This window comes from Varanus komodoensis, unplaced genomic scaffold (genome assembly GCF_004798865.1).
Source record: "Varanus komodoensis strain SLA01 unplaced genomic scaffold, ASM479886v1 scaffold1, whole genome shotgun sequence".
Lineage (NCBI taxonomy): Eukaryota > Metazoa > Chordata > Lepidosauria > Squamata > Varanidae > Varanus > Varanus komodoensis.
This window is the reverse complement of record NW_025335268.1, coordinates 135,937,448-135,963,654: the sequence shown is the minus strand read 5'-3', so window position 1 is coordinate 135,963,654 and position 26,207 is coordinate 135,937,448. Positions and strand designations below refer to the sequence as shown.

The following is a 26,207-nucleotide window of genomic DNA, read 5'->3' as shown; positions in this document are numbered from 1 at the left end:
CTTGCAAGTGTAATTCCTGGTGGCTTGAAATGTTTGTAAAGCACAGTGTGGTGTGATTCTCCCATCTGTGGTGTCAAGAGCATTTTTGAAAGCTTGGTTTTTTATTTCTTTCCTTGCTACGACATGAGAAATAAAATTGAATGAGATATATTATTAAACTACCAGATCTTTCAGTATTTCTGAAACAGGCAGTGAGAGAGAGGAAGTAAAAATAGCACAGGATATATTTGTGTTCAGTATTGCAGTTTGCAACTTACATTGTTGAATTCTATTGTAGCCTTGATTTCTGTTGAAATAAAGGGATTATTTTAACAGAAGTTCAGTCATGTAGCTCATTTTAAGAGAAACTTATGTAGGATTATGATATGACAAATACTGCTAGGTGTTTCCTCATACATATGCAGCATATGTAGAATAGCAACACTGCCAAACTTTTATTCACCACTGGAAGTGTAATTTCAGAAAAGCCTTCTATGTACATCATCCTACAATGTGTGCTATTTTAATATAACTTGGACATGATAAATCATGATTATGGTTTATCTTGCATATGAGTGACAGCATACTGAGCTCTGTCCCAAACTCCTGTGTGCATAAGGTTTCCTATTTGTGTGACTTTTCACTACGAGGAAAGAAGTGCAAAAGTTACTGTCATTTGATACTGTACCAGAGTCAGACTAGAGAGTGTAGTTTAATTACAGTTTGTGCATATGTGTGGGCATGTTAAATGTTTGTTTTGTTAAAGTTTCAGTGTGACTTAAGTCTATGGCAATCATGAAGTGATGGTAAAAAATAACAAAATATGACTGGTGACTAGAAAAGATATTGAAGACTGAAATAGATTTGCTTGGAGATGTGTATTGAAGGAGAGGCACCCTATTGCCAATTCTGGCTTGCACAGCTGTGATAGCAAAATAAATGAAATATGAAAAATTCTCAAAAGGCTGTGGTTGGAATAATGCATCTTAAGTTGTTTTAAACAAAATACATTGTTTCAAAAACCCAAAGGATTTTACATCAAGTTGTTTACATTCAAACTGTAAATTAAAATAAAGCATTCTTTGTGCTTAACCACAGTTTTTTAAAGCTAACTAAATTGGTAAGCAGGAAGTAGACTTTCCTTTTAAAACTTTACAGGTGTGAGTCAGAGTTAGTTACATATTTGCATAAAGGCTATGGTCCAAGAGATGGTGCCTTAAACATAATTTAGGGGTGTATATCTTTGGAATTGCAGTAATTGAGCTTTGGAGAATGATGAACTAGAGTTATAGGTTTGGTTCATATCCTGGTACAGTGCTTGTGGTCCTGATCTGACATAGTACAACCACTGTAACATTTTCTGCTGATTTTACTAGCTTTGTGGGCATCTAACAATGAATAGCATGTATATATTTTTATGGTTAAAGTAAGCAGTGTGGTCTAGACCAGTGGTTTTCAGCCTTTGCACGGCTGGGGACAGGTGAAAACAGGAAAACTGTCTTGGGAACCACTGAGGCAGAACCAAAAAAAAAAAAAAACTTACACATAATACAGTAATCTATGTATTAGTTTCCAAAGACAATACAAAAAAATGAAAATTCTTCAAAACACCCAGAAACCAAACAACAAAAAATGCCAGTAAAAGAACAAAAAAGCGGAATTGGTGCAGTGTGGGTCCCAGCCGGCTCCCACTGAGCCATCTCTCGCCTCCCTCCCCCTCCCCCAGTGGCACTGGTGTACCCCCTGCAAACATGATGCCAACCAAGAAAGAGTTGATGGAGCACAACCAGCTCCTGTGCCTGTCTGCAGCGGGTGGGATGCAGCCCCCCAGCAGACCAGCAGGAAATCTCCAGTTGATGTGTACCCATCTGCGGACTGGTGATTGAAAACCACTGGTCTAGACAATGAAAACTACATTGTTTCTATTCCACTAACTTAGCACAAAATATAAACATAAACCAGTTTAGAATAAGGATGCTCCCAGATTAGACTTTTATTTTCATTCCGCTTCATTCATGGAATTTTATGGAATTTTCTAGATGTTGTCATCTTCCATTTGTAACCCTCCCATGTTTTTCCACTTGTTTGTTTTCTTAGAACAGAAAACCAGTTGAAGAGGAAAAGTGTGCATAGCTACACAATTTCCTTTGATTGGTAGCACTAGGAGCTTTCTGGAAGTGCCATGAATTATACAGCATGAGTGTTATGATATCAAACCTATTTGCCCTAGTTAGGAAACAAAATGATTCATATAGTTGACTTAGAGCAGGGCCAAGGTCCTTATTTCTGTACCCTTCTGGTGCACCATAACATGATCAGCAAACTTTCTGTGTAAACATCTGGGTCAAAGTCCGGTATTGTCGTGCCAGACAGAACATTCAGGCTTTTAAGGAGCCTTAGATCTGTCATGAGCTTGGCATTCCATGTTCGCCTGATAGTCCTGGCATGTATCTCATGTATTCATTTTGCCAGATCCACAGGATGGGGATGCCATCAGGAGTAGGGGGCAGCATATAAATGCAAAAATAAATGAATCTTTTTCTTGGGTAAACTCTCTGACGATAGGAGAGGGGAAAATGTCTCCTAATTCTCAGTTCTCCTTCCTGTGATGGGAGAGGCTAACCCGCCATTATGTTGTGGTGTTTATATCAAAAAACCCTTAAATCCACAGTTTCTGGCATTCCTTTGTATACATAAGAAAGTAGAGGGTGATGGTGGCAGAGTTTCCCACTCCTATAAATGGGTAGTTAGGAGGATAAATTTCCATTGCAGTCTATGTAACTTTCTTTAATGCTTCCCCTCAGTGGAATTTCAGGGTGTGTGTGTATTGGGGTAGGTTTATTTTGTTCCTCTTCCTAGAAGACTACGGTCTGTATTTAATTTGGGCCACATGTGTTTCCAGGAAGTCAGGTGAGACTATCACACCTAACTGCAGTATGCCTTATTAATCTGATGTTTAGTTTAGCCATCAGTAAATTTAAAATGACAAGTTCTGTTTTTTGTGTGACAAGGAGAACCACAATATTACATATTTTTGTGAAATTTGCTTACTTTATTCACCACTGTTGCAATACTGAATCATACTGACAGTACAAAAGATTTGTGTCTTGAGGATAGTTTTTGAGGCTTGAAAAATGGCATGGTTTTCTGGAATGGTTTTTCTTGTAGTAGTAACCTTTTATTGGGTTTCTCCTATTTACTTTAATGCTAAATAATGTTCATGTGCAACTGGTCAAGTTCCTAGAACATAGTTTCATGGTGCTTTTGTTTCATTGAGGATCCTTTCTGCATATTGAGTGCTGCATATTACTAGGTGGATTTAAATTATTCTGTTTCATCCTCTTCTTCCTGTTGCTGCTTACACTAATCTTTGGTCACATGGCAATAAAATAGTGCTTTGTTTTTGTTTGGCCTGGTTTGTGTAAAGTTCATGCAGGGAATGTAATCACTAGAATATACCAAACTGAATTTTGCATACTAATTTGGGTACAGTGTCATTTGAAATTAGAGCAGGCTCAGTCAGTCTTATGGGAATCCATATATCTAGAAGCTGGGGCCAAAATGAGTTCTTGGATGCCACAAGAGTGGGATTTCTTAGGCCACAAATGCTTATAACTAATGATATCTGGAGTATTTGTCTACAACTAAGGTGTCCAAAATTGCTAACAGGTCATGTGAGAACTTTGCACTGGGGCAACTTCAGTGCACCTCAAAATGCCTGTATTGGCATTGCGCTGGTGGGAAATCTGCAGCATGGGCTACATTCCAAGTAGACTGGAATTCAGATCTCATGGAGCCTGTGCAAGGCATGTAGGCATCTATTGAAACTTTCCATTGTTATCAGTTGCTGCTAAATTTAACTTGGTTACTGACCTTCAGAGTTATTTTCAAGAGCAACTGTAAACCTTGTGTTATTGGGACATTTTATTCTTTCATATAAAGAAAGAGAATTCCCTCATATACCATGCAGTGTGTCCCTCATTCCCTGCCCAGTCTTTTTTCAATAGAGCTGTTCAGCCCCCTTCTTTCTGGAGCAATGCCACCTTTTATTTATTTATTTAAAAACATTTCTATGCCACCCCCATCGCAACAAAGCCTCGGGGCGGCTCACAAAGAATACATAAAAACATACATAAAATATGTATGTATGTTTTACATATCCATCAGCCATTAGCTAATAAAAAAGCCTTTTGACATTAAGAATGAAGATATCTCCTGTAATGCTAAAGGATTGCTTATGTCTCTCTCAGAAAATGGTATAGAGCTAACCAGTGCAATATTTTAATTGACAATTTGAGCATCCCCAACTTTTGCACTTAATTGTATTGAACTCTATAACTGGAGGAATGATCTTGATTTTTTATAACACTAACTAGTTCCATTAGGAATGCCTTGACAGAAACCAGGCTACTTGTCCTCATGCTGGAAAAAAATTTGGGCGGCCCTACAGGGCCAGAGCAAGAGGAATATAGTTTAATGTGATTCCTCTGACTCTGAAAGGCATACAGGAATCCTTGCGGTTGCCTTGGAGAACAGTGACTCATGAGGCTTTGCACACTTAGGAATGGGTTCTTTAAAGTGTTCTAGAACTACCATTACATGGGTCTTACTTACCTAGAGGTAAGTTTTGAAAGAAAACAAAAATGAAAAAAGATACAAGACTATAGAAGAAGGATTGCATTTGCACAGTGGAAAGAAAAAGATTTGTGCAGTTTCTTTATATTGTTGGTTCCTTTGTATTTAGTAAGTGGATATGGTAATACAGAAACTTCCTCCTTGCATCTTTTAAACAAAATGGATGTTCTTTCTTGGGATGACGTTCTTTATTGTTTATAGCCATAGGCCATCAAAAGTTTAAAAGAACAATAAGATACAATAAAATTACATAACAATTACAAATACTACAAGTCATGGCCATGGAGCACCACAAATATAAAAATGAATGTGTGACAATTTCAGATAGGTGTTATAAAAAGGCAAATAAAACTTATACTACCTTTATTGTGATACTAAGGGATAATGAACATTCAAAATGGTTAGTTATTGTTCAGACAAGAATGACTTACAGTGATATTTTTTGCTGAATGTTGTAAGTGCAAACTGTTATTCTTGTGACAGTTTGAAGGAAAAATGGCTTAATGCAGATAGAGCTTACTTTATGTGCATTTTTCTGGCATTGGGGAAAGCGGGTCTGCTTGATTTGAACTGCTGTGTAACTTTTGGGCAGGTGTTTATAGTGCACCCAGGATCCAGAATGCCCATGAGAAATTGTGTTGCTTTCATGTTCAACCACATGAGAAGTTAGCTTCCATAAGTTCGATGACTGTGTATTGATTCAAATCAGGTTGTCCCCTGAAGAAGCTCAGATAAAATAATGAGATTAATTTGCAACTGTCTAGTCTGATAGGATTGTCTTTGTAATTAAATTTTTATGTATCAACGTTATGGCTCTTGTTGTCTTGGTAAATGAAATCACTCCCCCTTTCACTCACACAGTCATATACATGCACATATACCTGACTTTAGAACTTAAAACAGGCAATGCTTATGATAGAGTTTGGAGTATAATATTTCTGAAAAAGTTGAGCAAAGGGACTTTTTAGAAATATTGGTAGAAATATTAGAAATATTTTTCCCCAAATAAAGAGGCAGGCAGCATAGATGGGAAGCCACTTTATTGATTCCATCTTATCTCTTGTTACTCAAAAAATTTTTGTCTGAAACTAAATCTTGCAGACATCTTTTTTCTTTTGGCAAATGCAAATGGCTTTATCTTAGAAAAAGTGGGATATATTGCTTATATCCCAGTAATAGTTTTTTGGGTTTTTTTTTTAAGATTGGTAGCTACAGGGTGGGATGGCAATCTTGAACTGTTCAGATCCATCTTTGGATTATAAAGCTGTACATGACTCAGTTTAATGCAAAAAAGTATCACCCACTGCTAATCACTAAGGCAGCCTTCTCCAATGTGACACCTTCCAGATAGGTTGGACTACATCTGTCAACCTCCAACCAGCCCAAGCCATGGGAAATGCTGGCTGTGGATAAAAGGAGATATAGTCTAACACATTTGAAAGGTTCTCAGGTTGAGAAAAGGTAGTTTGGCCATAATGATAATCGAAGTGTAGTTTTATGAGAATGAACTTGAAAATTATGAAAATGCTCTCCACCCCACAGATTCCTAGGCTTCCCCATTCTCCTGCAGTAAGGTGTTGGTGTTCAGTAGCTTTCACTTCCATTTTAGATTAATTGGAGCTTGCCATGTGTCAAGCAGAACTTTCTGACGTGCTCTGGTAACAGTGCAACTCTGTTGCTGCAGATCAGATTGCACAGACCAGTTTTCCAGAACCTCTGCAAAGTTTTACAGCATTTAGAAGTCCCACTACATCAAATTGCCTAGACAGAGATATCAGCATATTTCTTTCTCCAAAGGAAAGTCCCAAGGCGAGAATTCACATAGGATCAAAGTCAGAGACTTAATGATATATGATTTAAGGCAATCGAGAATATTCATTGAAACTAGAGGAAATAAAGTATCTAGGCAATTAAGATGCTGTTTCAAACAAACGTTTTGTCCTCTGTAGGGGAGGGGCTACTGAAACTCCTTTTCTGGTGATCTGTCCTCATAGGGGAATCTGACCCCTAAATCTAAGACGGTGGTTCTGTCATGTTCTATTTAGTTGAAGATGTAAACCAGAAGATATCCCAAAGCCTCCCTCTTTGGATTCCCCTGTATGGAATTATCATCCTGCTAAGTTCTCATGAAACCAGGCTATAAATCAGAGGCCCCAGTCAAGGCAAATCTTGCAGCTGTGACTGTTGGAGAAGATCACCCTTCTTTAGCTTGCAATCATATGGGAAGTAGGAAGTTCTGGAAATGGGATGTGCACAAGCATGCAGGAGGTTAAACCTTGTGGTTTTACTTAGCCTAAAACTAGCATTTAATTTATATGAATTTTCAGAACTTTTGGTGGACTTGTTTCTGCTTTCTCTAGCAGGCTAAAAACCAGCACTGGGGTAGAATGCAAATGTTGGATTTCATTTAGAAGAACCACTTTTCTTACATGCCTTTGGACAGTGATTGAGGGCAGTTTTAATATGCCACATCTGTTCATTAGCAATGCTGACTATCTTTTTTTTATTATTGCAGATCTTTGTTTTGTAACTGAATTACTACACCTTCAATCAAGATGCCACCAGCAATTGGAGGCCCAGTGGGATACACCCCACCAGAAGGAGGGTGGGGCTGGGCTGTAGTTGTTGGTGCCTTTATTTCTATTGGCTTTTCCTATGCATTCCCAAAATCTATTACAGTGTTTTTTAAAGAGATAGAAGTCATCTTTGATGCATCTAGTAGCAAAGTGTCCTGGATCTCCTCCATCATGCTGGCAGTTATGTATGCGGGAGGTAAGTTTGTAAACTGAAAAACCTGCATGTTTTAATGCATGTTATGTGAAGGTTTAATTGCTGTTTCTGTTGTATCTGAACTTTAGCCAGAGAAAAAAAGACATTTTCTTTTCGGTGTCTTAAATTTAATTTCCCATTGGTGGAATGGACTTTATTGCAATGGCCAAATGGGAAAACAATAAGAAATGAGGCTTGTCAGTCCTGCTTTGTTGTTGTTGTTTTGCAAAACTCTAAAAATCTTGCAGAAAATTATTATATATATAATTTTGTACTTATACTCTTTATAGTGTAAGAAGTGTCAGTGTACACTATCATCTTCCACAAAGTTATTCTTAAGTAGTTAAAATGAGTGCATGAATTGTTTATAAGTTAACTTGAAAAAGAAAAAAATGGATGCTTAGTTTTGTAAATCACAAAAAATCTGCAGGAGTAATGAAATAATGCTGTCAAAAACATTAATTTCATTTTCAGTTTTAGTGCTGAGAAGCATGATCTGGTATAGAGGAAATGTGATTATGTGTATTTGGTTCTAATTTTGACTTCTTGCAACTAGAGTGGAAGTCTATTCTGTGTGAGTTCTCACCTTAAAATAAGATTCAAATAACTCTCCTCTTACTGTGTTTCACAATGAGAGTGGATTATGTTAATGATTTTCTGTTTAAATTCAAACTAATTGGTAGAATTCTGTTTGTTAATATCAAAGCCCAACTTTTACTACTGCTGCAGTTATTAAAATAGAAGATAATAATGAAGTCAGAGCAAAGTTTGATCATATTTGGGGTTAAAGAAAATCTGCTATATAATGAAATGGTGAGGTAGGATGAGGATACTGGGTCAGAGCTAGATTGAGGATAAATAATTTTTGCTTCAGAAAGCTCACTGTAAATGCCATACGTGTTCTCCCTAGAAGCTTATTCATAGACTGTCAATTCCTAGCAATGACCTTGACATTAACTAAATGCATGAGCAGGTAGGAGATGGGTGGAGCGGCACATCATGTTAATCTACTCTGACAATAAGCCATGGTAGTTTGTGAACAATCCAATGTGTGCTTGACAGACAATTGGATTCAGTGTGGGTTGTTCTCCTCTTCTTTTCCCCTCAGTTCTCCAGCCAGTATCCCAGGGAATGCTGTGACCAGTTTGTATTCTCCCCACTGAGCCATCTTTTGATCCATTGCATTTTTTCCCATCTCCCTCCCCCTGAAGCTTTCCCTTTTCCACTTTCTTTTTTTTATATTCAGTGACAATTCTTCTGAAGTGCACAAGTAGTACATTAGAAGAGCTGCCACTGGTTGGCTAACTCCTTTATGGTTCTCCAAGAATAGTTCAAGTATTGTGCTCATATCTCTTGTCTCCAAAAACACCAATTTCCCTGTCAAAACTTCCTTTTAAAGGGGACCTGTAACTCCTTTTTCTGAAAGAGGAGTGTGAGATGCACCTATGCACTGTTCTAAGTGGCTAGAGTCTTGGAAAAAAATTGCAATATGTGAAATAACCTGAAGGCAGTCAAGTCAGAAAAGAAGAACGTGAAAATCATATGTTAAGTGGCTTCACATAACATGAAAACCCATTGAGAGTAACAAGCCATGGTGGGTGCAATGGAACACACTGTTTCACTTAGGGAGACTTGTTTGAAGCAGCAAGGCTCCTTATAAAAGGGAAAAATTCCTTCCCTTTCCTACATTTCTTTTTTGACCACTTTTGGTGCTTCAGGAAGTTCTTTTTTCCTTTAAAGTTCCAAGTGTTTTTCTCCTTTCTCCTCGTCATTCTTCTATATACCCATATGCCTCTTCTTTTTGCATATTTTCATTTCTTCTCAAAGTGCTCTGTCCTTTCAGAAAAGAAAGAAAGATAACTTCTTTGTCATCCCTCAATCTACTAACTCTCATTTTCTACTATTTTTCCTCTAAAGCCTCCTTCCTTGTCTTTCCTGATGGCATCAGAGACTCCTTTTTGAAAAATGTGTGAGCTGCTGGTAGGCATTCCTTATGCCTTCTTTTCTTGGCAAGGGTCATGAAGTAGATTAGTACCCTCACTGTCAGACATTTACTAAACAATCATTCATCATGCCAACGGCTTACTCTTCAGACATGGCTGTGGATGTGGGGGTCCCTGCAGTACCATCTGTGTATATGGACCATTTTTCTGGGTGTGTACAGAGAAAGGCCTAGGTCCTCCAACTTAGTACACAGTGCCAACTGGAGAGTGTTGGGACGCTGTCTTCAACACAGTCCAGACTAAGGAATCTACTCTGGTTGCAATTCCCTTCTTCCCTACATTGGTCTGGACAATGTAACAATCCTGGAAGACCTGTCTACCATGGCACTGGCATCGAAGCTACTGGAGAATATATATCAGATGCTAGAAAAGTTCATGCTTTCAGCAGCCATCTCTGAATTCCATCATGTTGGAATTGGCACAAGAGAGGTTGCATCAGCAGCACACCACATTTTGTGACAATGAAGGATGCCACCTGGACATTTTGGGAAGGCACATCCTCGTTGCTGGAACTTAAGATGGCTAAACAACGGCATAATGTTGAGGTACCAGCTTTTCCTTTGGGAGCAGTTGAGATCCTTCTGTGATCACCTTCCTGAGCAACAGATGGAACTTTGCCATGATGTTCTAGACCAAAGTAGTGTGCCTCTTTTGAATACAAATAAACCCCACCAGGTTGATCTTCGGCAGTCCCTGGGGTTCCCCAGGAGCAAGAGCAAAGGGAATTCACCCCTTAGAAAGGAGTACATGGCTTAGACAGAAGTCCAAACAGCCTGAAAGGGGGAAATTTCTGTGAAACAGCATGCTGACTTAATTAGTCAGCTGCGCTGAGTTACAGCTGGCTATAAAGTATTTCGGACAGAACTGCTCTTTGTTGCAAACAACAAGTATTGTTATCTGCATTCTCTGACTTCGTTAAATCTAATCGGTATCTAGATTTCTGGCATGTTTACTGGACATTCTTTCGGACACCTCCACCTGACTTAAAACTTGGAACACACACAAACCATATGGCCTTGACTCTTGGACTGAATTAATTCTTAAGAAGGTAACACAGAGACTGGACATTTGTGGGCACAGGGCAAAACAGTGGACCAGGATCGATAGAGGCCATGCTAGATCTCTGGGTTGGCCCCTAGTCTCCTCCCTCTTGCTGGGACATCACATACAAATTGCCATGGACAACACCACAGTAGTGTTTTATAACAACAAACAGGGAGACACCAGATTGACTCCATTGGAACCAACTGGCCCTTTGAATCTGGGACTGGTGGGTAAACAATTGAATCACATTGCTATTTGCATTGATAGAAACAGCAACACTTTAGCAGATTTCCTGAGCAGGAGGAATTTTGACATCCACGAGTGGCAAAGGAGCTCTGAGATCTTGGGTGAGATCTTCCACACTTTGAAGACTACACTGATAGACCACTTTTCCACCGAAGTTTGCGTGTTCACCATATGTATAATGAACAGAGACCACAAAAGGAAACCAAGTTGCTTACCTGTAACTGTTGTTCTGTGAGAAGTCATCTGTGCATTCACACAAGTCACCCACTGGCCCTGCTAAGTGTCATAAGTGACTTAACATTTTTACATGGTTCTGACTTTGTCAAATTCAAGGTCAGTTTTATTGATCCTCCCTTGGTCCTGAGGCCACCTGGATGGTCTCATTTGAACTGAGGGAAAGGCTGGGAACTCCTTCCTTTTATAATGGATGCTACTGTGGGCAAAGGATTCCTGCCAAAGCATGTTTAGCTAGTAAATCTTCCCAGTAACAGACTCCACACATGTGCAGAGCCCAAACATGTGAATGCACAGATGGATCACTTGATGAATGACAGTTACATTAAGCAACCTGCCTTTTTCAAAAGGGGGTGAACCAGAAACAGCCCTGCCAAAGTGCTACTTGGGCATTTTGGAGGATCTGTCTGTAGCTGTCAGTTCAGAGATTGCGAATGGTGGTCTCGGGGGCGGGGGGGGGAGAAGGTGGGGAAGTTAAAAGAGGAAAAAAGGTGACAAATATGGAAGAACTTGTAATTGCAGTGATTAGAAGGAGACAAGGTGTTTTTAGTTGGCTGCCTGGGATACCAATGTTAGAATCCAAGAGGGAAGGAATTGTGGTGGTGGTGGGGAACTGATGTGTTGTGTGCACCATTAATTGTTCTGTGAATAACCAACCACCATTTGTTATTTGCAGGATAGATTAGCTCAATGTATCAGCCACATTGAGAGAGACTGACCAGTAACATGTGATTAAAAAAAAAAAATAAAGCTGAAAGATTGAGACACTGAGTGTGTGAAAGTGTATGAATTGTGCGCTATCATATAAGGTGTATAATAGCCTATCCAGATGTCTTCCAGCTATGTTGGACTGTAACTCCCATCATTCCAGCCAGTGTGGTCAGTATGGTTGTTGGTGCATAAAGATAGACATGGAAAGCAGCATTAAGATGGTAGTACGGTTCAAGTATTGCATACCTACTCTAGCAAATGGTTAGGAACAATTTTATTGGAAAAAGCATTCCATGTTTCCATTGCTGCATTCCTTTATTGATCAGCTTCACTGAAGACCTCTGATTTGTTAAGCCATATTCTGTCACCGAATCAGAATCAGGAAACTTGTTCAAGCATTTCCTCCAAACCAGTTTCAAACTGTTCTTTTGTAGGGTGCACGTACAGCCTGTTTTTATAACCAGGAAATATTCAACGAAGTTGTCATGGCATGGGAGGTGGGAGTGTTCAAACCATTGCTTGCTTGCAGTCTGACAAACCATGGTTATTAGACTGGGAATGCTTGTTTGGATTGTATGTACTTTATCAGGCTATACGAGAAAGTCTAAATATAGAAGTTAAGGGGACAATGTATATAATTTAAATATGTTTATTTAACTGAGTATAATTCTATTCTCACATGCTACTTTGATTACAGACACAGAAAACTTAATTTTTCAAAATATAATATAAGGCAAAGTTTGTTGCCCTTGTGGAGTTACAGGCTTCCCAAAGTTAAATCTATAGATCTGGCTTTAGCACTAAAGAATCCTTGGGGAAAGGTTCAGCAGTTCAATCCCAAACTGCAGTCCGGTCCTGAATCAAAATACCTGCATAGCACCTACTACCCCTTGGAGCTTTGTACTTTTGTCAAGTACAAAGAAACATCTCCAGAGCGTCATGATTAATTCTGCTTCCATATTACTTTCTCAGATATACAAGGAATAGTCATGGAAGAAGGGAATAGAAGGCAAGTGTTCAAAAGCAGAGAAATCTATGACTGGGATAAACTAGGAAGCAATGACCTAGTTAGATGAGACCTTTGTACCTTTCTTTCTCTCATATTCCTGGTCTTTCTCATGACTCCTGTTCCCAGTCTTTTTTCTTGTATTCTTTCCTTCCTTTGTTTCTCTTTCATGTCCATTTCAACTGTTCTTCGTCGTGGCCTCTGTGCATCACACATACGGGTGCTGCGCCTGCGCAGTGCCTAGGCCAGAAGATTAAAAAGCTAACGGTTTTTGGTGGGAAAACTCCGCTCCCCTCCCCCTTTGTGGTATAAATAGAGCGGAGTGTCCACCATTTTGTTCAGTCTTTGCGACCGCCGTTTGCTGTGCCTCGTGCCTGTTAATGTTCTCGCTAAGATCTTGGGTCCTTACTGTTCCTTTTGCCTTTATCCCTCTCTTTTCCTTCTTCTCAAAAAACAAAACAAAAAACAAAACAAAACAAAAAAACCAAAAATACTATCTTACCATCTATCCTGTCATCTTTTCTTCTTTTTCCGCGATGGCGCAGCGAGCGGCCTTTCACAAATGCACCGCATGCGGATCCAAAATGTCACCTGCGGATCCGCATGATCTGTGACCTCTATCTCAGCGAGGGCCATAGAACTGACAAGTGCGGCCATTGCTTGGCCTTTACCAAGCAAGCGCGGAAGAACAAGGAGAACCGTCTCCGCAAGCTCCTCTGGGACCAGGCCTTGATGCAATCAGACCAACTGATCTTACGGCCTGGTTCCTCTTCAGCCGCACTGCCTTCTCCACGCTCCACCCCAACTGCGAGCGCTCCTCCGAAGCGTCCCACTTCCACCGCTCCTCCTCAGAGTCCTTCGGCTGAAGGCACTACTCCAGCGGAGACCCAGGTGCTGCCTTCTTCCCCAGCCAAAAAACGGGAGAAGCGCAAGCACACGGGTTCAGATAAGCCTTCCGCTCGTAAAGTTCTGAGGAAGGAGAAAGCAGATAAACCCGCTCACAAGACCAAGAAACCCGATCGCCCCAAACACCGGGGCTCAGGTTCGTCTGTTTTTTTGGTACTGTCCGCCACCACGGTATTGACCCCTTCAGGACCGGCCCTGCAACTTACTATGCAGGTAACACATAGAGACTCCCCACCGAGGAAACGGTCTCTGACTCCAGTGCCCATGACTGAGCCACCTGTGGAGTCATCTTCGCCTCCAAGGCGCCGCAGCCGCTCGTCCGAACACCGGGGTAACGACTGGAGGATGCACGGATATGGTGCCTTCCCAGACTGGGGTGGCTATCAGTCTTATTCGTACTACCTTCGGGATCGTGCGTCTCCATCAGCCCCAAGAGATTCGCCTTCGATGGCCAGGCATGTGGAGAGGGGACGTCCAACCTCCCCAGAAACGTCGTCTTCGAGCGATCATCCACTTTATTATCCGGATTCAGACAAACCTGAGGTTGACTCTACATCCCCCGATGTAGCAGTCGCCTCCCAAGGACCGGGGTCACCCGATGAGCCACATGTCTCCTTTATGGAGCTCATGTCCCGCCTCGTCCGTTCACTAGAGATTGAGGCTATGGTCCAACCCTGGGATCAACTGGCCCAACCGCAAGCGACTTCCTGTCTGTATGAGGCCATGTACAGAGTTCTGGAGGATGACATTCCGTTCCTGATTCACCATCCACGCCCGAACTCTGTTATCGTCGAATCCTCCCAGGGCAGGGAGTCCAGGGGACACATAGCCCCTCGCGACAAGGAAGGGAGGAAGTTCGATATGCTCGCCCGCCGAGTCTATGCGGCCTCTGGACTCGGCGTGCGCATATCGAACTATGAAGCAACACTGGCACGTTACCAGTATTTTATTATGCAAAAACTGGATAATGTTGCTTCCTCCCTTCCAGACCGCCAAGCCGAGTTTGCCAGGGTATTCATCAAGGAAGCTATGCAAGCAGCAGTGCAGCAATTATCTACCGCACGACATCACGTAGATACCAATTCGAGAGCTCTCGTGAATGCCATCTCGCTGCGCTGACATGCATGGCTTTGTAATTGCAATTTGCCCGACGAGATGAAACGGAGGATCGAGGAAATGCCATTCAACGGTACCGGGTTATTCCATCAGAAAACCGACCGCAAGTTAAAAGCGATACATGAATCGCATATGACCGCGCGCCACATGAAGCTTCCTCAACAGAGGCATAAGTGGCAAGGGCCTCGTTCCTCTTACTGTCCACAATTCCACCCTCGGCAACACTACCAACAAAGACAGCAACGGCGAAGACAACAGCCGCAGCAACGTTTCCCCCAGGGTCGGCGGCGCTTCGATGCTGACAAACGTCCAGGTTGACGGTCCGGGCAAACTATTCTCTCTCTCCCCACACCACCTTTCCCTCTCCCTTTTGGGGACCGGCTCCAGGGCCGACTCCCCATTTGGGAGTCCATTACATCTGATAGGTGGGTGTTGTCTATCATTCAGTTCAGATATAGGATAGAATTCAATGTCGTCCCTCCACCGTGTCCGATTCAATTTACATCTTCTTCATCGGTACTGTGCGCAGAAGTCTCTCAGTTGCTTCGCAAGGGCGCGATTCGACAACTATGCCGCTCAGAAGGATTGCACAGATTCTACTCCAGATACTTCACGGTCCCGAAAAGAGACGGTGGTCTTCGTCCGATTTTGGACTTACAGAATCTTAACGAATACATCAAAACAAAAAAGTTTCGGATGACCACTTTACAGAGTATTTTTCCGTTACTTGAAGAGAGAGGATTGGTTCGCCTCCTTAGATTTGAAGGATGCTTATTTTCATATTGCTATCCATCTTTCACATAGACATTTCCTGCGTTTCACTGTTGGGCTCGACTTGTTCGAATATGCTGTGCTACCCTTTGGCCTGGCCACCGCACCTCAAGTTTTTACGAAGTGTATGGCACCAGTATGTGCGCACTTATGGACAAGAGGAGTACAAATATACCCATATTTAGACGACTGGCTAATTGTCTCCCAAACTAAACAAGGGCTTCTGTCTGCAGTACACATGACCTGCGCCTTGTTCGATGATCTTGGACTATGTATTAACCACGAAAAATAGTCCCTTATTCCCACGCAGGTCATCGACTTTATCGGGGCACGTCTCATCTCGGGAAAGTCGAGTCCGGACTCCGGACCGTCGCGCTACCTTAAGTGTCCACATCCATCGAACGCTAGGAACGGTTCCAGCTATATCCATTCAGAGACTATTGGGGCACATGGCTGCTACAGTTGCCATTGTCCCATATGCCAGACTACGGATGTGGACCAGGCAGCTGTTTTTCAACACGTCGTTTTGCCCGCAGCAAGATTCTTCCAACAAACTGATCCGAATTCTGTCTGTGATACTCAACACTAATTTGGTGGACCATTCCGAGCAACCTGTCTGTCGGTGTCCCATTCCGAACAGCTCATCCAACGAAGACCCTGTATACAGACGTGTCGCTACTGGGATGGGGCGCAACATTATGTTGTAAGCCGCCCCGAGGCTTCCGCAAGGGGCGGCATAGAAATGTTATTATAATAATAATTAATAATAATAATAACATGTGCGGACCTTCGAGTTCAGGGAACTTGGAACCGACAGGAAGCAAGAAGCACATCAACGTCCTCGAACTACAGGCGATTTTCAATGCCCTAAGGGCTTTCGAGACTGTTCTATGCCAACAAGTTGTCCAGATTGCATCGGACAACATACCGGCTGTCTTCTACATCAACAAACAGGGCGGCACAAAATCGCCACCTTTAGCACGTCTCTCGATGGCCATTTGGGATTGCTGCATACCGAGGGACATTATGCTTCTAGTAGTCCACCTCGCAGGGACCGACAACACCGAAGCAGACATGTTGAGCAGACATATGTCAACAACGCACGAATGGGAGATGGACAGACAAATATGCCACGACCTCTTCCATCTGTGGGGCTATCTGGACTTGGACTTGTTTGCCACTTGCGACAACAGAGTGTGTGCCCTATACTGTTCCAGGGCAGGCATAGGATCGGGATCGATGGGAGGATGCCCTTATGATCCCCTGGGACAACATAGCCTTTTATGCGTTTCCCCCAATTCCACTTCTAACGAAAGTGATAGTGAAGATATCTCGAGAATGCCACAGGAATAATAATAACTCCATGGTGGCCGAGACAACCGTGGTTCACCACCCTTCTTCGTCTATCCAAAGGGACGTTTCTTCGCCTCCCGTCTATTCCTCAGCTGTTAACGCAGCAAAACGGAGCGATCCGACATCCGGATCTGACTGCCTTGAGGTTGACAGCATGGCGGATCACTTGAGTCATTCTGCTGTGTCGGTACCGATGACATCCGAACCTCTACCGGAATGTATTCACTCCACTGTACCGACGGCCTCTACGTCGCTTTCGACAACAACTGCTTCGCTACCGGTGACTGTTGACCAGGAAATTCAGGTGATTCTCACATCTGCTCTTAGACCGTCCACTCGTTGCTCTTATGCGGCTAAATGGAAGAGATTTTCCTCCTTTGCAGAACGCCATTCTTTTTCTCCTGGAATGGCCTGAATTGACAATATTTTACAATTTCTCTTGGAACTTTATCATTTGGGACTGAAACCGTCATCCATTAAAGTTTATGTAGCCGCTATTTCACACTATCGTGGTGCGCTTCAAGGGATTTCAGTTTTCTCTCAACCTCTACTTCGACGTTTCCTTCGGGGGTTACAGAACCTACACCCTTCTATTCGCCCGCCTATGCCAACCTGGAGCCTTTTGGTTGTACTCCAAGCACTTACCAAATCTCCGTTTGAGCCACTGGCGACTGTCGACATATGCCTGGTGTCCTGGAAAACAGCTTTCCTCATAGCAGTGACATCAGCTCGGAGAGCAAGCGAACTTTCTGCTCTCTGCATAGACCCTCCATATCTTAATTTCCATAAGGAAAAGGTCGTTCTTCGTATGGATTCTTCCTTTCTTCCTAAAGTGGCTACACCATTCCACTTGAGTCAAGATATCATTCTGCCAGTCTTCTTTCCAGCGCCGTCGAATCCAATAGAGCGGGCTCTACATACCCTTGATGTTTGCCACTGCCTGGCTTTCTATCGCTCCTGTACGGAATCCCTCCGTCGTATGAACAGACTCTTTGTTAAGTACTCCGAACATGACAAAGGACTTCCAGTCACACCTCAAAGGCTGTCGCACCGGATCACCCAGACTATTGTCCTGGCCTATCAATTATCAAAAATAGACTTACCTGTTACCCCCAGGGGTCACTCCACACGAGCTGTTGCGACTTCGTCCGCCTTTGCTGCTGGGGTCCTGCTCCAAGATATCTGTAAAGCTGCAACATGGTCAGGGCCATGCACTTTCGCCAAGCACTGTCGGCTTGATGTGCGCGCCAGGCAGGACTGCTCTTTCGGCAGAGCTGTTCTTTCATCCGTTCTTCTCTGACGACACCTCCCTCCTCCGAGTTGGGTAAGCTTGCTAATCACCCATATGTGTGATGCACAGAGGCCACGACGAAGAAAGGCAGGTTGCTTACCTGTAACTGATGTTCTTCGAGTGGCCATCTGTGCAGTCACACAACCCACCCACTGGCCCCACTCGGTGTCCATCATTACATACTGCCTCGGTACCACGCTGTAATTTGCATCGGTACCGATGGTATATGCTGGTGAGTGGATATTGTTCTCGGTACCGTACTGTACTTTGCATCGGTACCGTTGAGGCTCAATGCCGTTTGCAACTAATTTTATTCTTAACCTGTAGAGGGCGAACGTTCGGTCTTCAAGACTGAACAAAATGTCGGACACTCTGCTCTATTTATACCACGAAGGGGGAGGGGAGCGGAGTTTTCCCGCCAAAAACCGTTAGCTTTTTAATCTTCCGGCCTAGGCACTGCGCAGGCGCAGCACCCATATGTGTGACTGCACAGATGGCCACTCAAAGAACATCAGTTACAGGTAAGCAACCTCCTTTTCCTTCATTGCTGTGAATCCCACAGAACCCAGATTGTATAGTTAGCATATTATGCAAACTATATAATTTCCTAATGTACAGTGTAGAGTCTAGGAGGCCTTGATATACCAAGTTGTCAGGCCTTTGATATGGTGTTTGACATAAGCAAAGAGAGCATATTAGCAATGCCTTCAAAGCTACTGCTATTAAGAGTCTTAACCACTGCAGTTTAGCTATAAATTTCAGATAAGACATGAAATAAAAAAGAGGAGACTTAAACATATATAGGAATAACTCAGCTGTTAAGGTAAAATCTGTGTTGAGTTCAGAGAGCTCCTCAGGGCAGTTAGAAAACAATAGAAACCATTTGGTTTTATAAAAGTAATGAATTTATATCCTGAAATGCTTTAAAACAGTTGATATAAATCAACATATGTTACTCAGGCAAAAGAGGAATGCAATATGATCTGTGAAATGGGGCACACTGAATAGTATATGAACAGGTAGAAAACAGTTTATGAAGCACAGCCAAATTTATTTAAAAAAAAACACCTCTACATCTGGAACCATTAAAAATAGATAGTACACAGTACTCTTCTGTACAAACATCATAGTCTGTAATGGAAAATATATTAAAACATAGATTGTAGGTGATGATAACCTCTTCTTTGTAATTTAAAATGCCCTCTTATAGCCCTTGCTTTAAAAAGCAAAACTCTGATCATCAATCTAAAAGTAATCCAACATTGGAACACATTTACATGTAGATAATTCCTCTTCATTGCTCATACTGGTGCGTTCCCCTCCCCTTTCTTTTGGAACGGCATGACATGACATTTTTCTTTAGAAGCTGAACTGAATATTTGTAGCTTTAGTGCTGCTGCAGTGTTGGAGGGCAAAACAGACTGTATTTTGCATTTGTGCCTCAAAAGCAAGTGACATTGGTGGGTTGAGCAAGAGACATTTCCTTGGAAGGAAACAGTCTCTGCTTTGTCTTCATCCAGCTCATGAGGCAAGAATCATAGCTCCCTGCTTCGGTGTTAGAAGCATGGAAACTCAAACTGTCTTAATGACCTGTGACTGATTCTTTCTAATAGTTTGGGAAATTTATTCCTTGACTGTTTTTCACAGAAGATGTAGAGAGGGAATCCATATTAAACAAAACAAGTGTCCAATGCTTATTTGTCCCCAGAATGAAACATCTATGCATGTTTTTTCTTTCAATATTTCTCTTTATTGGATAATGATCCCTGTAAAATTGGAGCGTTAATGCACTAGTGGTTCATTACATGAACTGGTTTGTATAAGCATGATTAACTTGGGCATTGTAACTCTTTCTCATCTTTTGGAAGCCACCGTGGGTGTAGAGTTAAATTAGAAATATAAAGCACTTGGATGTGACTGTTCTTATTTTTGGGAGGTGATTAAATACATAGAGCTAATTCTTATTGGAAGTAATACCATGACCAAGTACACAAAGATGATGATGATGATCATGGCTATATATGTATGTTTTTAATCCATCAATATATGCCCTGTCCTTTCCAGAGCATTCACAAAATAATTTAAGAAACAAATGCTCTGACAGTGGGCAAAGCGCACCTAAAATTTGTTCTGCGGCAGAGAGCATTCCGAGTGGTTGATTCTTTGAATGCAGATACAGAAGGCCCTGCCCTGCCAACACAGGAGGCCACACAGCCAGATAAACACTCCAGGAAGCCGAAGGCCACAGGCCAACTGGAAGGGACCAACGCTACTAGGGATTGTTGCTATCCATCACCATGCCTGACTTTGCCCCTCAGGCCTCCCTCAGGAGATCCTTGCCCATACTGAAGATATGCCATTTGAAGGGGAGGACTCTAAAGTGGCAGAATGGATGACAGCTTGGACTCCCCTCACAAGGCCAGAACCACTGCCAAGTGTATGGGGCTCACCCAGCACCCTCAACCATGTAAGTGGCAAGGGGCCCCTTTTGGCACCTGCCATCCCTTCTTCCCTGAACACTCTTTCAAGACCAAGTCATCTGCCCTCCATAAGAGGCAGGACTTCCAGATCAGGCAAAAAATCCCCCCCCCCCAAGGATAACAGGTGCCTACACTGAGAGTCAAGTCCAGGCAGCCGTCCCCCAAACCCCCTCACTCCCTGTTACCTGGCCCAGTTCCTCCCTGCTTGGGAGTCCATCACCTTGGATTCCTGGGTCCTCTCCATAATCCGCCAAGGGTATAAAATCTAGTTTGACACCCTCCCACTGCTAGGCCGTGTTAGATCTCCCATGGCCTCACCCTCCTGGTGGTAGAAGTACAAGACCCTACATATGTGATGTACAGAGACCATGACAAAGAAAGGCAACTTGTATACTTGTAACTGTTATCTTAGAGTGGTCACCTGTGCATTCATGCAACCTGCCCTCCACCCCACTGACCATAGTCAAACCTCCCTCTTTTCCCAGGACCTGGAAGGGGTGAGGGGCTTCCACCCACTTCGTGATATTTTGCTATGGAAGTTTCTTTCTGATCCAGGCCTTGCACTTTGTGGCAAAGTCCACGTGTGAATGCACAGATGACTGTTATAGGTAAACAACTTGCTTTTACCTATAACCCCAGTTACCACCTGTGTACCTACATTTTGACCTAGAGGACGGACTCTGAAGATGGTCAAAGTGATGGGGAGGCTCCTATTGGAACAGGCAACATTCATGTACCTAAGTGCAGCTCATGTAAGTCTTTAAAGCTAAGCATCAGCTCCTTAAAGGGCATGCAAAAATGGAGCCAAAGTTGAATGCAGTTATTTAAGCACTGGTAAAATTAACCTTTGTTCTCATTGTCTCGAGCCATTTATCAGCCCAACAACCATACCAGTTTCTGAAATTTATTACAATTTATGTGTTATAAATTGTAGTTGTCTAGTTGGATTACTAGGACATCGATAACTCTGGCTAAATTATCCCATCCAGCAGAGTTAGGAGAAGGTGCACAGACCTTAGGTTCATGAAAGGTGCTCTGTGCTATGAAGTCAACTTGGCCTTCCAGTAACAAAGCTGGAACAATAAACAATCCCACCTGTAAAGACAGGCTCTTGCCCAAATAGCATGCAATATAAATTTTAAAAAGTGGAAGGACAGGGAGTGAAAGAAAGAGAAAAGGTTACAAAAGATTAGTATTATCCTGTTAACCTTGTTAGTAGAGATAATTGCTTCTTGAGTAGCCGAAGACTATATAATAAAGACCTTGCTCTCAGATACTGTAAGGGGAATACCTGACTAAGACAGAAACTTAGCAATAATGAGAGATTTTTGTACAGCTGTTTAATTTAGATTCCTCTGGTGATAGTGGTAAAGTAGAATCAACTCCTGTAACTTTTCAGTGTGATAACAGGAAATGACATGGTGATTTATGCTAACCTATAAATAAAGGAAAGCTCATCATTGTCTTCCAATCCAGCCTAAGGTTTTGATTCCTATTACAATTTCTCCACTGGGTAGGGAGAACCCTACTACATTATTTCTTTTGAAGGAAGAGTTTAATTATAACTATACTATGGAAAATAATATAAAAATAATGGTGGTAACCAGTTTGACTTCAGTACTATACAGGCTTAGCTACTTGGAGGACAGACAGAAAAACAAAATTGTTCTCAGGGGTTTTGTTCTAGGAAATACTTCACTTAAAAACTTGCTTTATTTTCAACGCAAAGTTACATCTCTGCTTGCAACATGGAGATCCCTGACTACTTATTCCCAACAGTCCGTGACCTTGTCTGAGCTCATATTCATGAACCAACCAACAAGAATACTAAGCCTTTGATAAAGTCTCTCTTGTGTGGCTACAATACAAGCTGTGTTACTTTCTTGGGCACTAATGGATCCTGAAAAATAAATCCATCAAGGAATTATTTTTCTTCATGTCTGAGTGTTCTGCTGTCTTTTAAGTTTAGTTAGGCAATATGCTTTCACATTGGCGCCTACTGATTTTCCCACAAGGAAAAGGCAAAGCACATGTTACATCCACTGACCCACCATCTTTTGCTCTGTGTTAGTGTTTCATTTACATAATTGCTTGTGGATATATTTACACTTGGAAGCACAAACTTTCTCTATGATTGGTCTTGCATATTATTTCTGTCCAGTCTTTTCCACTAGAGTCTTTTTCACCTTTACTTTCCCATTTCTGATATTGGATCTGTACTATTCTTCAGATCAATAAATCTGTGTGGAAGTAGAAGTTTAAGTCCTGTTCTACAATCCTAAAGAACAAAACCATTCTCTCTTCCCCTCTCTTCCCCTGTTGGTGGTGTATGCACTTCTTGGTATACAGTATCATAGATTATGTGGATGCAAAACTGAAGTTTCATAAACAGTGTGCCATTTAAGAAAAATGTAAACTACAAAGCTGCAATTTCATCCAGAGGGAATTTGTGATAAATAATGCAACCACAAAGGAGAAAAAAGAAACAATACAGCAAATATTCTGGGGACAAAATCACCCTTAAACACAAAAAACAAAACAAAACACAACTACTCTTCCATTCAAAAGTACTACCTGCATAGGTATACATCAAGCTAGCATGGAAAGTGTTAAGATGGAAAGACATGGGCCTGCATCTGGAAGTGCATGTGGAAGTAGAGCAGTGGATGGGACTCAATGGCTTTATAGCCCCCCTCCAACTCCTGTTCTGTTCCACTACTTTTATTCTTTATTATTATAACATATGAACCAAAGCTGCTCCAGAGAGATCTGATAACCATTCCCATGATACAGTCCCCCTATGTAGCTTGTGGGAAACTTCAAAGGATTCCATTTTTAATGTGGATAGACAAGTTTTGATTAATATCGTGATTGTTGTTTGCTGGCTATATGTTACCTTGTTTACTAGAAGTGGCATCCTTCCATCTATCAGTTGCTGAGGCACCAGGGGCAGTTGCTTGCACCCATCTTGCTTGTGGGATCCTGTGGACAACTGGTTTTCCACTGTATGTATGGAGTGCTGGATTAGATGGACCATTGGTCTGATCCAGCATTGCTTTTCCTATGTTCTAATGCAAGATCCAAGGTGGCTTTCAGAATTCTTCATTTTATTCTCAGAAGAAGCCTGTGAGGTAAGCTAGGCTGAGCCTAAGTGACTGGCCCAATTCATCCTGTGAGCTTCATAGCTGAATGGGGACTAGATCTCTCAAGTCCTAATCCAATGCTAACTACTGTGCCATACTTCTTCATATGTTCTTTCTGATATTTGGCTTATAACTCCCATCATTCCTTAATAACGGCTATGCTGATTCATGCTGATGAAAGCTGTAAGCCAAACTACCAGGAAGGCTACAAATTGTCCCTGGCCTGAGGCATGTAATCTTACTTACCTTGTATAGTACAGAGGTGGTATGATGCACTTAAAGTGGCTCTGACTGTACTTAGTAATAAAGACCTAGCTTGTGTCTGACAAGATGTCCTGTTGAGTTAAATTGTTGTTATTACTTCAGTTTTGCTGTTACAGTAGGAGCATTTGCTGTTCTTCCCTGCCTGCTCATGGGACAGCTTTTCATTATACTATCTAGCAGGGGTGGCTAAACTGAGGCTTGGGAGCAGCATGTGGCTCTTTTGAGTTTATTTTGCGACTCGCTGCTTACCACTGAAGGCACCCATGGGCACCCTGCAGGCCCAATTCAAGGTGTTGGTAATGACCTATAAAGCCCTAAACGGCTTGAGTCCTGGTTACCTGAAGGAGCGCTTACATCCATATATGCCCAGCCGCCCCTTGAGATCAGCGGGAGAGGCCCTTCTCTGGGAACCCTCCGTGAAAGAAATTAGGAGAGTGGGTACTCAGAGGAGGGCTTTCTCAGCGGTGGTGTCTAAGTTATGGAATGCGCTCCCCAGAGAGGTCCGCCTGGCACCATCGTTATTGGCTTTTTGGCACCAGGCGAAGACCTTTTTATTCAAGCGGCATTTTAACTGTTAGTATTATTTGATCTTATCTGGCCAGGACGGCTTATTTTATATTGTATTTTTTGGATTTTTAATGTTTATATTTATTGTAATTTATATTATAATTTTATTTATTGTTGTAAGCCGCCCTGAGGCTTCGGCGAATGGGGCGGCATAAAAATGTTTTAATAAATAAATAAATCTGCCTGCAGGTACCCACTTGTAGCTCTGAAACATCTGACATATACTCTATGTGGCTCTTCTATTGAGCAAGTCTGGCCACCCAAGCTGCATAGGCTGAAGGATTTCCTCACCCCCATCGCAGTCTGCTTGGAATTCCAAAGGAAATGAGAAATCTCTTTCAAAATAGGGCAAAATGCTGTCCAGTAGGAAAGCCATTCTATACTTTAAAAAAAGTATTGGGCAATATTTTCAGATCTTGTTTATCCATAAATGAAACTGAATCGGTTTGCAGCCTCTATTTGTTTTTCACTGTCCTTGTTGCTAAGTGTGGCTTACTTTATATGTTCATTAGTGCAAATTGTTGCCCTTATACATTCTCCTGCTAACAGAAATCTACTTAAACTTACACATTTGCACAGAAAAGGAGGTTTATTTTCAAGATGCTTTAGCAATGAGTAAAACCTTGGTGGAATCTCTGCTGTATTAGAGCTTTGTCTAATGCAATATGTCAAAGTCCATGTTCTGTAAAACTTTAAGTAAGCCACTCCTTGTAGTAGAGAGATTTAACTTCATGAAGCCAAATGTAATTTGGCTGAGTACTCATTCTGTGTGAGCTAGCCTTGAATTATGTAACCATTTTATAATATGGTGCAATTCAGTCTTCTGAACAGACACAGTACTTTAGTGTTTAATGTTCATGCAACGTAAGCTAGTTTGTGCTGTGTGTAAGTGTATCATTGCAGCTGTAGCAGCTGAATGTTGCATAATGTTTGAAAGGAAGTTTTAATCACGTGTTTTTTGGAATTTGGGGGAGCTAGACTTATTCTGAGATTTTGCATTGGTGGTAATATTGGTGGGGAGGAAAGGAGGATAGAATAGGCATTTGGTGACTATAGTACTGGATACAAAAATAAGGCCTGATACTAGATTACTGCACAGAAAGTGATCATTTCAGCATATCAGCTGCCTAAACCTTTAACTGCCATTTCCATTGCATAATATTTAAGGTTAATTTTTCAAGGAAGCCTTTGGACAATATTTGCTAGGACAAAAGGAAACTGGGGAAAGTGCCATGGCTCAGTGGGACAGCATGTGTTTTATATACAAAAAGTTCCATGCTGGTCACTATTATCTACAGTTAAGGGTCATTTGGGCTTGATGCTATTTAGATGGAGGGGTCTGGGACTGGATCTCTGTCCCCTTCCAGAGTCCGTCCAGCAGGAGCCAGGCAGGGTGGTAGAAATGATGAGGGTGTTTTGGCTCCCATTCTTCCTTCTTTGCCGACTTGAGCAAGGTGGGCCACTTAGCTCAGGTACCATAAAACAGCTCTCTAAAAGGTTATTGGGGCCTGGGCTACATCTTTGGAACCCAATGATCTATCCTCAGAGTAGAAAATAATGAACAGACAAGAAGTCTGATACAATAGGAGGCAAGTATTTTCAGGCTTGGAATTTGGGGGAGCTAGACTTAATTCTGAGGTTTTGCATTGGTAGCCCAGAAATAGAGACTTTATAGTGGCTTGTTTGTTT

General features: G+C 42.0%; 1 protein-coding gene across 2 annotated transcripts in view; it reads left to right on the top strand.

Moving 5' to 3' along the window:
• Positions 1–26,207, top strand: part of SLC16A1 (solute carrier family 16 member 1) — a 50,594-nt gene that overhangs the window by 16,059 nt on the left and 8,328 nt on the right. For both annotated transcript variants that reach the window (XM_044447361.1, XM_044447370.1), the window contains exon 2: positions 7,130–7,386. In XM_044447361.1, coding sequence (XP_044303296.1) covers positions 7,170–7,386 — 217 coding nt within the window. In that variant the 5' untranslated portion in view covers positions 7,130–7,169. The remainder of the gene's footprint in view (positions 1–7,129; positions 7,387–26,207) is intronic.